Source organism: Schistocerca nitens, chromosome 1, assembly GCF_023898315.1.
Source record: "Schistocerca nitens isolate TAMUIC-IGC-003100 chromosome 1, iqSchNite1.1, whole genome shotgun sequence".
NCBI lineage: Eukaryota > Metazoa > Arthropoda > Insecta > Orthoptera > Acrididae > Schistocerca > Schistocerca nitens.
In genome coordinates, this window is record NC_064614.1 from 785,557,053 (window position 1) to 785,572,389 (window position 15,337).

General features: G+C 47.4%; 1 protein-coding gene across 1 annotated transcript in view; it reads left to right on the forward strand.

The window, feature by feature from the left end:
* Positions 1-924: 924 nt before the first annotated feature.
* The window catches only part of LOC126203656 (dynein axonemal intermediate chain 4-like), a 49,212-nt gene continuing 34,799 nt past the window's right edge, over positions 925-15,337 (forward strand). The window contains exons 1-3 of the mRNA XM_049938058.1: positions 925-1,027; positions 3,156-3,598; positions 9,552-10,058. Coding sequence (XP_049794015.1) covers positions 925-1,027; positions 3,156-3,598; positions 9,552-10,058 — 1,053 coding nt within the window. The remainder of the gene's footprint in view (positions 1,028-3,155; positions 3,599-9,551; positions 10,059-15,337) is intronic.

Below are 15,337 nucleotides of genomic sequence, written 5' to 3' on the forward strand. Positions count from 1 at the left end.
GAAAGTATTGAGCTGATTGACTTGAATGCTTGTCCTTAGGAGTTCACCCTTTACTGGCTTTCAGAGCATCTACAGTCAGACTTTGAACGTCAATATCTTCAGAGGGAGCAAAGTCAATATCATTAAACACTTTGTGATTTACAGGAAAAATTCCTGTGACTCTGAACCCTGAAATGGCTATTTCAGCTGTTTGATATTTCAGGAATGCATTCTCAAGTAGCTCAGCAATATCGAATGGCCCAAGAGGCCTATTGTTGTGCAGCATCCATTGCCTTATGTAGTCATTATAATGATTCTTAAGGGGTCCCATGAAGCTCCTATCTAGTGGTTGCAGCTTGTGTGTAGTGTGAGGAGGCAAGCCAACTATTGTAACGTGGTGTTCACGAGCTATGCCAATTACGTCAATGTTCTTTGAGTGGGTTGGTGGCCATTTAAAATAAGCAAAATAGGATCATCTTTTGATGGCTTTGTTTTAGAGATAAGATGGATTAACCAGTCAGTGAAAAGGTTGCTCTGAATCCAACCAGAGGGATGACACCTTCCTATAGAGCCAGGCGGAGCCCCTTTCATCAGTGTATCCGTCATATTTTTCCTGGGGAAAATTAGCATTGGTGGGATGAAAGTACCAGACGCGCTCATGCAGAACACACACGTTACAAGTGATCCTCTTTCAGCTGCAGATAATGCACCAACTTGCCTTTTCCCCCTGAGGCCGATGACACGAGAAATTTTGCTTTGAACGACACTAAAGCCTGACTCGTATACATTAAAAACTCTGTCCACAGGATATTTGTAGTTACTGAACGCAGCTTCAAGTAAATTGAAGAAATTGGCTACAGCTTGTTTATTAAACCCATTAGCACGTGAAATCGAAGTTGCGGATGGCTTAAAAGTAGATAGAATATTTTTGTGCCATGACATAAAATGGTCAAACCAAGCTCGACCAGCAACTTCGCCCTTTACAAATGGATGAGGGATTTTATTTCTTGTGCAAAGCTGGTAGGCCATGCACCTGACGTCATTTCTGGTAAGGCCGTAGAATTTGTATTCCATAATGAGAAGATATTTAACCAGTTCGTCCTCAAGTCCCTGTGGTAAAACCGGTGGACGGACCAATTTAATATTAACTATTTTTTCGACCGGTTTATCGATTCGTGAAAGCCCCTGGAGCGTAGAACGAGGGACAGAGAACACTTTAACCGCTTTTTTCAACCACATTTTTTTCTCTTTAATAGCTACAGTAGAATTTGCCATATTTGCTTTGTCCCACGATTGCCGTTTCGATTTTTTGGGGGGTACAAGATGTCTTCGAGGCATCTGAAACATAAAGAGTAGCAATATTTGTAAATGGTCGCATAAAATCTGATTGATTTTACGGGGCCCATAATAGCAGCAGCAAAAGGGGCCCATATATCCACATCTTGGGGAAAAGGATTTTGCCTACGGTTAGTTTGGTTCGCAACCGACGTTAATTAATGTAAAACGGCATCCTAACAACAAGCCAAATACGTACCTTACCTTAGTTTTACTAATAACCTGTTAGAAATTTGAGTTTTACTCAAGTAAACACTAACCTTTCAAACTTTTGATGACAGCGAAAAAATTCACAGCACAACTACTCACAAACCATGACAGCTACTACGTCTGCGCGCACTACAGTGAAGTTTGGCAACTAGTTCTAGTAGTTTATTTGCTCTCCGCTAGAATTCGTGGCCTGTACTTCCAAATATATAGGGGGCCCATAATAATAGCAGGGGCCCATTTTTCCACCTTTGCCTCTATTTTTACACCAAATTTTGATCGCCTACAAAGTATTCTCCATTGACCACAACGCAGTTCTTCAAATGATCCTTTCATTGTTTAATACAGTTTTTTAATTCAGTTATCGGGATGTTCTTTATGCCTTCCAGCGATTTTTGTTTTGCTTCCTCCACAGTGGCAAAACGCTTTCCTGTCAGTCCCAATGTCTGCCTGATCGCTGGACCGTGAGATTTTTACATTTCTTTCGTGGCCACGATCGATTCACAGGTGGCGCTTTCACATCTCACCTCCACTGTACACATCTCGCCAGCTGCTGGTTATATTACCACACGAAGCAAACAGGGTAATGTACTGCTGCTCCAGCATTGTCAGGGCGTACAGATCTCAATCGCTACTTGCTCTCAGCTGCACCTATGTAGAGAAACTATAGTAGATTTGATCAGTCAGTCTGCTCAGCGTCAGATCAATTCAGTTTGCCTTATCCATATTTTTAGAGCCAGAGTACTTGATTCACTCCAGTAGTTAAACTGTCTCTGCCACCCAGGATCCTTGTCCAGTGTAGTCTTGAATCACCTGTTAGTTATTTACGGTATTTAATCAATAACTTGAATGAGATTTTCACTCTGCAGCGGAGTGTGCGCTGATATGAAACTTCATGGCAAATTAAAACTGTGTGCCGGACCAAGACTCGAACTTGGGACCTGGAGATCGAGTCTCGGTGCGGCACACAGTTTTAATCTGCCAGGAAGTTTCAATCAATAACTTTTTTGGCATCATTTATGCCTGTTTTAAAGAGAAAATAAATGTTAGGACACTATAACTATGGCTACATTCCCAGTCAATTTATGTGGTCCGACTCAATTTATATAGTACCACTAGGGTTACCTTTCAATTCGCTACACCTCCACGAACGCTAATTGCTTCAGTTAGCGTCCGTGGAGGTGTAGCGCCTGTTCAGTTCACATCCACATCTATCATCACGGTATGGGTCTGAGCCGCGCAAATGGCCGCGCAGTTTGAGCCGCCATGTCACGGATTGGGCGGCCCCTCCTGCCGGAGGTTGGAGTCCTCCCTGGAGCGTGTGTGTGTGTGTGTGTGTTATTGTTAGCGTAAGTTAGTTTAAGTAGTGTGTAAGTCTAGGGACCGATGACCTCAGCAGTTTGCTCTCTTAGGAATTCACACATATTTGAACATTTTTTACGGGTCTGAAGATCGTCTAAAACAGACCGAAACCTGTAAAAACGTTTATTGCTGTTGTGACTTATAAGTTTAGAAAAGCGTTAAGTGTGCACCTTTGCCCCCACCTACCCTAATGTCTACTAGAAGAAAACGAAGTTTTTCGACGGTGTGATGAACTGAGAAAGAGAAATGGAAGGACGTGTAGTACGCGGCAGCCGCCAGCGAGGGTGGACGGGCGGGCTGCGGCGACGCGCGCGCTGCGACGACTGCGCAGGTCGCGCGGGTGGAGGCGGCCCGCGACGCAGCGGGAGGCGCCGAGTCGGTGGCCGCCGCGGCCGCCGGGCGGATGGAGGGCCAGCTGCCGGGCGAGGGGGCGGCGGAGGCGGCGGCGGCCAGGCCCCGCGGCCGGCCGTCGCTGACGTCGCGCCGCTCCCAGCTGTCGCGCCGCAGCAGGAGCTCCGAGCAGGAGGCGCAGGCGAACGACACCCGGCCCTCGGCCACGTCTTCCTCCTCCGCTGCGGAGGACGCGCGGCTGCTGGCAGACCACCGCCGGCAGCTGGAGGCGCTCGCGGCCAAGCCGGCCTTCGCCGCCGCCTGCGCCACCGTCGAGCGCGTGCTGGCCAGCAACGTCTTCCGTGCCCAGCAGAAGATCTTCAAGGTACGCCTGGCTCTCAACAACAAACAGTACGAAGACCTCCACACGATCGCTAAAAAATTCGTTTAGTTTCAGTTACACGATAAATATACACTGATGAGCCAAAACATTATGACCACCTCCTTGCCGACCGGTGTGGCCAAGCGGTTCTAGGCGCTACAGTCTGGAACCGCGCGACCGCTACGTTCGCAGGTTCGAATCCTGCCTCGGGCATGGATGTGTGTGATGTCCTTAGGTTAGTTAGCCCGCATCTCGTGGTCGTGCGGTAGCGTTCTCGCTTCCCACGCCCGGGTTCCCGGGTTCGATTCCCGGCGGGGTCAGGGATTTTCTCTGCCTCGTGATGGCTGGGTGTTGTGTGCTGTCCTTAGGTTAGTTAGGTTTAAGTAGTTCTAAGTTCTAGGGGACTTATGACCACAGCTGTTGAGTCCCATAGTGCTCAGAGCCATTTGAACCATTTGAACCTTAGGTTAGTTAGGTTTAAGTAGTTCTAAGTTCTATGGGACTGAGACCTTAGAAGTTAAGTCCCATAGTGCTCAGAGCTATTTGAACCATTTGAACCACCTCCTTAATAGCCGTTTGTCCGTCTTTAGAACGAAATACATATCTGATTCTGCGTATCAGCTATCCGACAGTTTGTTGGTAGGTCTATGGAGGTATGTGGCATTAGATGTCTACGCACAGGTCATGTAATTCGCATAAATAACGGGCCACTGATTTGCGTACCCTGTGGCGGCGTCCAATAGCAACCCACATGGGTTCCATAGGATTTACATCTGGCGAATTCGGTGCCGAGACATCAACGTGAGTTCACTGTAATGCGCCTCAAACCACTGTGACGCTGTTCTGGCTCCGAGACACGGACTTTTATACTACTGAAGGACGACACCGCCGTCGGGGAAACATCAAGCATGAAGGGATGCAGATGGTTCACAGCTGTCTTCGATTACTACACAGATCCCAAGCTACGGTCGCAGGTTCGAATCCTGCCTCGGGCATGAATGTGTGTGATGTCCTTAGGTTAGTTAGGTTTAAGTAGTTCTAAGATCTAGGGGACTGATGACCACAGCAGTTAAGTCCCATAGTGCTCAGAGCCATTTGAACCATTTTGAACAGATCCCATCCATGCCAGTGCAGGAGAATGTCTCCCATAGCACAGTACTGCTTCCACCAGCCTGCATCCGTCGCACTGCCCGTTTCGAGCAGCCGTTCACTTCGAAGATGTCGTTTGTGGAGAACACCGTCGACCTAGTGTGGCAAAAATACAATTCACCCGAAGAGCTGACACGTTTACGTTGACCGCTATGGTTCCGTGCCCACTGCAATCGTAATTGACGATGTCGTTGCGTCAACACTTAGGGAGGGTCTGCTGCGGAATTCCACGTTCAACAATGTTCGATGAACTGTGTGCTCCGAAACAATTTTGCAGGGATGGCACTGATCACCATCTATCCTACTTTACAGAGCAAACAAGCCACCGAACCACACGTTCTGTGCAGAGTCGTGGACGTCCAACCATTTAGAGCGTAGTGGTAGTTTCACTGCCCTACCTCTCTACGTATATGCCGACGACAGTAGCACGTGAACATTCGATCAGCTTCGCGGTTTTCGAGATACTCGTTTACAGACTGTACGTAATAATAATGCGACCTTTGTCAAAGTCGCTTATCTGAATGGATTTCTTCATTTACAACCCATATCTTCGCCAGAGTGATCCCCCGTCCGTGTTTGCTCCGCCTACATACTTTCGTTACCGTGTCACGCGCCCGCCTAGCCACCAAGTGGCATCCACCGTCGTTGCGGGCTGTGCTTATAATGCTTATCAGTGTGAAAACGACATGGTATTCCATTGAACTAAATACCTAAACAATACATGTGGAACCTCGTCGTCAACTAGTTTTCTGCAGTGCAGTATATTGCCAATAAATGTTACTGTGTGATATTTTTTATTGTATCGGACATCGTACAAAGTCAGAATTTAAGAATAACACTGAGGGAGTAGACCTAACGACGTACGTCTTTTCTAACGTACTGTTTTATCACGATATGATTACTTACGTCCTTTTTACTTTTAGAAAGTATTTTAGTTTCCATCAGCTACTGAAATAATTTTATAATTGTATACCCGTTATCACATTTTTATTAGTATTCCATATTTATATTTGCAATTGACTATGAAATGAACACACAAGCTCTCTCTCAGTTTCGTCCTCAAATAGTCGAAAGCCGTGCAGGCATATTGTTAATAAAAGTTTCTGTCCTAAAAAAAAAAAAAAATGGTTCAAATGGCTCTGATCACTATGGGACTTAACATCTATGGTCATCAGTCCCCTAGAACTTAGAACTACTTAAACCTAACTAACCTAAGGACAGCACACAACACCCAGTCATCACGAGGCAGAGAAAATCCCTGACCCCGCCGGGAATCGAACCCGGGAACCCGGGCATGGGAAGCGAGAACGCTACCGCACGACCACGAGATGCGGGCTTCTGTCCTATTATTTTGTCTTATACATGACGTTTTACAAAGATAGGATTTTGAAATATGACTTACGTTGCAGTCCTAATGACATCTTGTCTGTTTTAACCTACTGTTTTACCTCCTTATGATTACTACTCTTTCAGTTTTTATATATATATATATATATCAATTTGATGTAAGGGTCCCTGTACCGGAAACGAGCGAGTCGAAAGCTATAAGCGAAATCCGTTCTCATAACTCTAAAATGCATGCCTGAGGAGCTATGAGCACATGTTCATCTTCGCTACTGTGAAACACATCTATTTTACTGATTAAGTGCTCATAGGTCTTAAGATTTGCATTTTAGAGCCCATGTTTACGAGACATTTTTTCTTGTTTTGGTCCGTACTACCATCTCTGAAAGTAGCCAACTCTACAATCTTAGCAACAACAGCACCACTACAGTATTCCACTGTCAGAGATATCAGAACGATTTTCGCTTATAACTTTCGACTTGCTCGTTTATGTATTATAATTATGACGTGTACGCTAGTTTTCATGAAGTAAGATGTTTTACACTTCATAAGCACTATTCGCAGATCACGTGACAACAGCTCTGTTTACCGAAACCAGTCATCCTGAATAAAAGTTTTACAAACGCGATCTTAGCTGAGAAGAGTCTCTTCAAGCGGAATACTTTCAGACCGCCCCTTATCACTCATCATAGGCAAGTTAAACAAACATCTAGGGATTACAATAACGAACAACTTAAACTGAAATCAATACATAGAAAATGTTGCGAATAAAGCGAGCCAAAGACCGCATTTTATTGGTAGAACACTTAGGAGAAGCATCAAATCTGCTAAAGAGACTGCCTACACCACCCTTGTCCGCCGACTTCTGGAGTACTGCTGCGCCGGATGAATTCTTTGCCAGATAGAATTCACGGAGGACACTAAAAAAAATTCAAAGAAAGCCAGCTCGTTTTGTATCACCGGAAGTAGGGGAGAGAGTGGGAAGGATATGACGCGCGAGTTGCGCTATCAATCATTAAAACATAGGCGTTTCTCCTTGCAGCAAGATCTTTCCACGTAATTCCAATATCAACTTTCTCCTCTGAATGCAAAATATTTTGGTGACTTCCATCTATGAGGTACAGTCAAATAATAAAAAAGCAAGTAGAAAAAAGTAACTAAACTGTTCATGAATACATTTATTCCACTTTGGGACAAGGCGATCAAAGCCCTCACTGAAAAATGTTTGAAGTTGGCAACAGAACCATAATTGTACCCAGGCCTGCACCTCTTCGTCCGAATAAGATTGACGGCCACGATTGTCTTTTTTCAAGGATCCAAAAATATCAGAATCTCATGTGGACGGCCCCACATGTTACTAAGCTGCAGAAATTTCGCGGAATTTGAAAAGACATGATTTTGCAGATATAGAACCACGCCTACCAACTTTCCTATAGGTTGCACAACTACTTGTTGGTGTTGCGACTTTTATTTCCGTCAGTGTAGTATACGGGGAAGGGATACTTCAGTATCGTAACAGAAGTTTCCGTCAGTATTGTGTCTCCCTTCTGTCCGCCTGAACGCAATGTTGCTGCGCCTAGGGTGACCAGATGCAATTGTTTAAAAACGAGGACTAACAGCTTCAAAAAGGAGGACAAAGGAAGAAAAAAAGAGGACACATCAAACAGGTCAACTGCAGATGAGGAGGATACCACCCGTCAGCTTTGGACAAGTCACGTGACTGCCGGGAATTACCGGTGAAACTAGTAGTTAATTGTTACTGATGGTCAGGTGGTGGTTAACTAAGCAATACAAAAAAAATTAAAAACATTGATAGTGGTGACAGTGTGGCGTCAATTGTTTTGTTATGTCAACAACACGGAATTGTTTACAAAGCGAAAAACGTAAGACTAAATGCCCTCCCTTCATTCGACGCACCGCTACCATCTACAATTCAAGCAGCAGCTGATGACATGTAAACTGCACTTTAACCTTCCGAACACAAATAAATTGAATGACTACGAAACAATGAAATAAAACGATGACAGCTAATCTGTCGAGTTATTTCTTACCTTTATTGGCCACTGAGACGTACGTTCCAGCTCCACATATCTTCATTCCGCTTCAAATTCATTTCTCCCTTTCTTCAAAGCCGGATATTTGCAGGAAAGGACATCAGAAAATGTACACTTTCGTTTAGGCATAGCCAAATACTTTACGTAGCTCACTCGGTTAAAAATTACACTCACAAATCAGACGCACGCTACAGGAAGCCAAGGCAATACAAAGCGAAGATACGAAAATAAAATTTTAAATAATCGATATTTGCAATAGCTTATAGGTCGATCAACGATAACATCGACGATCCTGGTGCCACCTACTAACACTGCCTTCGTACCAGTAGTTAAGGTATGAAACTTCCTGGCAGATTAAAACTGTGTGCCGGACCGAGACTCGAACATTTGCCTTTCGCGGGCAAGTTTTCTACCGACTGAGCTAGCCAAGCACGACTCACGCCCCGTCCCCACAGCTTCACTTCTGCCAGTACCCCGTCTCCTACCTTCCAAACTTCACAGAAGCTCTCCTGCGAACCTTGCAGAACTAGCACTCCTGAAAGAAAGCATATTGCGGAGACATGGCTTAGCCACCGCCTGGGGGATGTTTCTAGAATGAAATTTTCACTCCACAGCGGAGTGTGCGCTGATATGAAACTTCCTGGCGGATTAAAACTGTGTGACGGACCGAGACTCGAACTCGGGACCTTTGCCTTTCGCGGGCAGGTGCTCTACGGACTGAGCTACCCAAGCACGACTCACGCCCCGTCCCCACAGCTTCACTTCTGCCAGTACCTCGTCTCCTACCTTCCAAACTTTACAGAAACTCTCCTGCGAACCTTGCAGAACTAGCACTCCTGAAAGAAAGGAGGAGAGCTTCTGTAAAGTTTGGAAGGTAGGAGACGAGGTACTGGCAGAAGTGAAGCTGTGGGGACGGGGCGTGAGTCGTGCTTGCGTAGCTGTCAGCCGGCACGGTAACTCAGCGTGTTCGGTCAGGGGGTTCGCTGCCCTCTGTAATAAAAAAAACTGAGTTAATGGATCAACGACGAACTGAAACGGGTGCCTTGCGACGTCCGCAAACGAACAAACACGAACAAAATGAGATGAAAAAAAAAAAGTTGGTAGAGCACTTGCCCGCGAAAGGCAAAGGTCCCGAGTTCGAGTCTCGGTTCGGCACACAGTTTTAATCTGCCAGGAAGTTTCATATCAGCGCACACTCCGCTGTAGAGTGAAAATTTCATTCTGATAGTTACGGTATTTTAGAAAAGAGCAATAGAAGGGGCCGAATTGCAAATTTAACTGTATTACGTTCAACTTTGCGAAAAAGCCGGACACTGTAAAAATCCGCCCGGATCCCGGACAAAGAGCTAAAAAGGAGGACATGTCCGGATTAATCCGGACGTCTGGTCACCCTAGCTGCGCCCGTGCAGGGCCTGACGGAGGCGGGCGCAGAGGGCGGCGGCCCGCGCTTCCGCTACCACGTTCGGCCGCTGTGGGTGTTCGAGTGCGAGCGCGTGAGCGGGCGCAGCGTGTCGGCGCTGTGCTGGAGCGCGGCGTGCGGCGACCTGCTGGCCGCGGCCTACGGCAAGTTCCACTACGGCGGCGGCCGGGGGCGCGGCGCCGTCTGCGTCTGGTGCGTCAAGAACCCCGCCGAGCCGGAGCGCGCCTACGGCTTCGGCGCGGAGGTGTCGTCGCTGCGCTTCTGCCCGGCGGCGCCCAACCTGCTGGCCGTCGGCTTCTACGACGGCGCCGTCGCCCTGGTGGACGTGTCCGCCGCCGGCGGCGCCTGCAGGGTGGTGGCGCGAGGCGCGGCGCCCGTGAGGGCCCCCGTCTGGCACGTCGAGTGGCTGCCGCGCCCAGACGCCGAGGAGGGCGGCCAGCAGCTGCAGGATCTGCTCGCCGCCGACCAGGAGGGCCGCATCTCCAGGTTCGCTCTCGTACACCACTAGCATCTTCTGCTCGTATCCCAGTCCATTTCCACTGAATTATCGAACTTGGTGACAGTTTTGTAGATCCCCAGCTCATTTTAGCCCGACACCAAAAGACGTAGAGCGTATCTTCTTCATACACTACTGGCCATTAAAATTGCTACGCCAAGAAGAAATGCAGATGATAAACGGGCATTCATTGGACAAATATATTATACTAGAACTGACATGTGATTACATTTTCACGTAATTTGGGTGCATAGACCCTTAGACATCAGTACCCAGAACAACCACCCCTGGCCGTAATAACGGCCTTGATACGCCTGGGCATTGACTCAAACAGAGCTCGGATGGCGTGTACAGGTACAGCTGCCCATGCAGCTTCAACACGATACCACAGTTCATCAAGAGTAGTGACTGGCGCATTGTGGCGAGCCACTTGCTCGGCCACCATTGAGCAGACGTATTTAATTGGTGAGAGATCTGGAGAATGTGCTGGCCAGAGAAGCAGTCGACCATTTTCTGTATCCAGAAAGGCCCGTACAGGACCTACAACATGCGGTCGTGCATTATCCTGCTGAAATGCAGGGTTTCGCAGGGATCGAATGAAGGGTAGAGCCACGGGTCGTAACATATCTGAAATGTAACGTCCACTGTTCAAAGTGCCGTCAATGCGAACAAGAGGTGACCGAGACGTGTAACCAGTGGCACCCCATACCATCACGCCGGGTGATACGCCAGTATGGCGATGACGAATACACGCTTCCAATGTGCGTTCACCGCGATGTCGCCAAACACTAGATGCGACCATCATGATGCTGTAAACAGAACCTGGATTCATTCGAAAAAATGACGTTTTGCCATTCGTGCACCAAGTTCGTCGTTGAGTACACCATCGCACGCGCTCCTGTCTGTGATGCAGCGTCAAGGGCAACTGCATCCATGGTCTCCGAGCTGAAAGTCCATGCTGCTGCAATGTCGTCGAACTGTTCGTGCAGATGGTTGTTGTCTTGCAAACGTCCCCATCTGTTGACTCAGGGATCGAGACGTGGCTGCACGATCCGTTACACCCATGCGGATAAGATGCCTGTCATCTCGACTCGAATGCTAGTGATACGAGGTTGTTGGGATCCAGCACGGCGTTCCGTATTACCCTCCTGAACCACCGATTCCATATTCTGCTAACAGTCATTGGATCGCGATCAACGCGAGCAGCAATGTCGTGATACGATAAACCGCAATCGCGACAGGCTACAATCCGACCTTTATCAAAGTCGGAAACGTGATGGTACGCATTGCTCCTCCTTACACGAGGCATCACAACAACGTTTCACCAGACAACGCCGGTCAACTGCTGTTTGTGTATGACAAATCGGTTGGAAAACTCCCTCGTGTCAGCACGTTGTAGGTGTCGCCACCGGCGCCAACCTTGTGTGAATGCTCTGAAAAAAAAAATGGTTGAAATGGCTCTGAGCACTATGGGACTTAACTTCTGAGGTCATCAGTCCCCTAGAACTTAGAACTACTTAAACCTAACTAACCTACGGACATCACACACGTCCATGCCCGAGGCAGGATTCGAACCTGCGACCGTAGGGGCGCATTGTTCCAGACTGTAGCGCCTAGAACCGCTCGGCCACTCCGGCCGGCGAATGCTCTGGAAAGCCAATCATTGCATATGACAGCATCTTATTCCTGTCGGTTAAATTTCGCGTCTGTAGCACGCCATCTTCGTGGTGTAGCAATTTTAATGGGCAGTAGGGCAATTACATGTATTAAGCCAGTGTTTCCCAACTTTTTTCAGACCATTACCCCTGAGTGCAACCCTTATCATTATCAACATTATCGCGTAAGCAAACTTTAGAATTAAAAATAATTTTCTTTGTTACTTTTAAAATGGCGAACAGTAAATGATACTTAGTTTTCGTAGTTGTCTTATTAAACTGTAAACCAATGGGTCAATTAGACAATTGGTATTGCTTGTTTCTAACAACCATTTTTATATAACTATGAAGCAATTCTTAGAGCCTGTTGAATGCTACCTAAAGCCCCTTCTCATAAAAGAAAGCTGATTATCGACAGTGAGAAAAGGCACTTGTTATCAACCGCGCCTCCTCTGCGGCACTGATCTCCCTAGCGTTACTTGCACCCCATTTAGAATCAACCAAATTAAACTGTGTGCTCTATAGTTAGGCATATTGATTGTAAATTACTTGACTGCTGGGCTTCTTACTTCTAACTTGGACGTCTTCACGGTGCGATTGCTTTGTATTTGACAACTACCCCTAACAATAATAATACTAATAATAATACAATGTATACCCTACAGCAGTGTGGTACCCATTGCATACAAAGTTACTGTTGTGTTGTGCTGTCTGTTGGTTCGTGCTGCAAAGTGAGTAATGAAGCACTTTTTGGTCTATTGCAATAACTGCTAAGCTTAGCTAGCCATTTCCATGATATATTGAAGGATATGTGTACATCTACATGAGTACTCGGCGCCCGCATCTCGTGGTCGTGCGGTAGCGTTCTCGCTTCCCACGCCCGGGTTCCCGGGTTCGATTCCCGGCGGGGTCAGGGATTTTCTCTGCCTCGTGATGGCTGGGTGTTGTGTGCTGTCCTTAGGTTAGTTAGGTTTAAGTAGTTCTAAGTTCTAGGGGACTGATGACCATAGATGTTAAGTCCCATAGTGCTCAGAGCCATTTTTGAGTACTCGGCAGTTCACACTTAAGTGACAGGCAGGGGGGGTTCACAGAACGACTTTCTATTTGTTTCTGTCTAACATTCTGCGTGGTGTTTGTTTGTTCTACACTCCTGGAAATTGAAATAAGAACACCGTGAATTCATTGTCCCAGGAAGGGGAAACTTTATTGACACATTCCTGGGGTCAGATACATCACATGATCACACTGACAGAACCACAGGCACATAGACACAGGCAACAGAGCATGCACAATGTCGGCACTAGTACAGTGTATATCCACCTTTCGCAGCAATGCAGGCTGCTATTCTCCCATGGAGACGATCATAGAGATGCTGGATGTAGTCCTGTGGAACGGCTTGCCATGCCATTTCCACCTGGCGCCTCAGTTGGACCAGCGTTCGTGCTGGACGTGCAGACCGCGTGAGACGACGCTTCATCCAGTCCCAAACATGCTCAATGGGGGACAGATCCGGAGATCTTGCTGGCCAGGGTAGTTGACTTACACCTTCTAGAGCACGTTGGGTGGCACGGGATACATGCTGACGTGCATTGTCCTGTTGGAACAGTACGTTCCCTTGCCGGTCTAGGAATGGTAGAACGATGGGTTCGATGACGGTTTGGATGTACCGTGCACTATTCAGTGTCCCCTCGACGATCACCAGTGGTGTACGGCCAGTGTAGGAGATCGCTCCCCACACCATGATGCCGGGTGTTGGCCCTGTGTGCCTCGGTCATATGGAGTCCTGATTGTGGCGCTCACCTGCACGGCTCCAAACACGCATACGACCATCATTGGCACCAAGGCAGAAGCGACTCTCATCGCTGAAGACGACACGTCTCCATTCGTCCCTCCATTCACGCCTGTCGCGACACCACTGGAGGCGGGCTGCACGATGTTGGGGCGTGAGCGGAAGACGGCCTAACGGTGTGCGGGACCGTAGCCCAGCTTCATGGAGACGGTTGCGAATGGTCCTCGCCGATACCCCAGGAGCAACAGTGTCCCTAATTTGCTGGGAAGTGGCGGTGCGGTCCCCTACGGCACTGCGTAGGATCCTACGGTCTTGGCGTGCATCCGTGCATCGCTGCGGTCCGGTCCCAGGTCGACGGGCACATGCACCTTCCGCCGACCACTGGCGACAACATTGATGTACTGTGGAGACCTCACGCCCCACGTGTTGAGCAATTCGGCGGTACGTCCACCCGGCCTCCCGCATGCCCACTATACGCCCTCGCTCAAAGTCCGTCAACTGCACATACGGTTCACGTCCACGCTGTCGCGGCATGCTACCAGTGTTAAAGACTGCGATGGAGCTCCGTATGCCACGGCAAACTGGCTGACACTGACGGCGGCGGTGCACAAATGCTGCGCAGCTAGCGCCATTCGATGGCCAACACCGCGGGTCCTGGTGTGTCCGCTGTGCCGTGCGTGTGATCATTGCTTGTACAGCCCTCTCGCAGTGTCCGGAGCAAGTATGGTGGGTCTGACACACCAGTGTCAATGTGTTCTTTTTTCCATTTCCAGGAGTGTATATCGTGTCTCCCTACCACTTTCGCGCAACGACGCTCTAAGCGTGTTTTTTAGGGAATTGACTAGTTTGAACCTGGGACCTGTTGCTGGTAAGGAGACGCCAGACCACACATGACATGTAGAGTTCAGAAGAGTTCTGTGAGACTAGCGATGAAATAACCAAATACTTAATGATTTCAGCGTCAGCTCCACTGCACTCCCTGTAAAAGAATCTTAATACTAACTAAATTTAGTGGAAGGGGTTCAAGGCTTTCCTATTTTTAGTTAGCTGGTAAAATAACATCGAAAAAGCAGTTAAGTTTACCATTGGAAATTTTATTCTACTCACAAAACATTGTTTATAAATTGCACTATTGATAAAAGGAAATGTTTTAATAAAGGATGATAAAAACCAACTGCGTTCAACAAAAATGTGAACGAATATTCCCTGAGTGGGTTTCCAAGTTCTACAATGGATCGAAGGATGACCTATGCCATATCACATGTATAATCTAGGTTTAAATTAAGTTTCACAAGAGAGAAAACTATCAAAATGGTCTACAGTGAGTCTCAATTATCTTTAATTACTTATCTAACTTGTCGTAAATTACAGTGGCTGATGTGGCTTCTCAATAACTATATGACAGAAAAATCATCGCGTTTCAGATTTTTACTTCAAGTGGCAAATGCTTTAATTGACGATCGACACTAGTATTACGCAAAAAGGGGGTGTAACAGATGAGACTTCTGCAGTTCTGAGTGAAGCTTTATGCGCTGTTATGCGGCATCGCGTACGTTCATTACCTTGTCGGTGTTCGTGAGGGGGCGGCGGGCAGCACAGCTCCGCTCACCTCGCCGTCTCGGAAGCAACTCTTGTCCTAACTTCTCCTTACTACAATTTACCGAAGTTGGTTTAAAAAAACTATCTGGCTGTGTTTTCATCTGACCAATCAGGGTCTCAATGTTAACCTTAAGCTCCGCCTACAAAAATTCTGTCTATCCAATGAGAAACGTTATACTTTTCGTGGTGGGGCAATGTTTTTAAAGTTTGCAACGTAACAGAGACGCGAAAAAGTC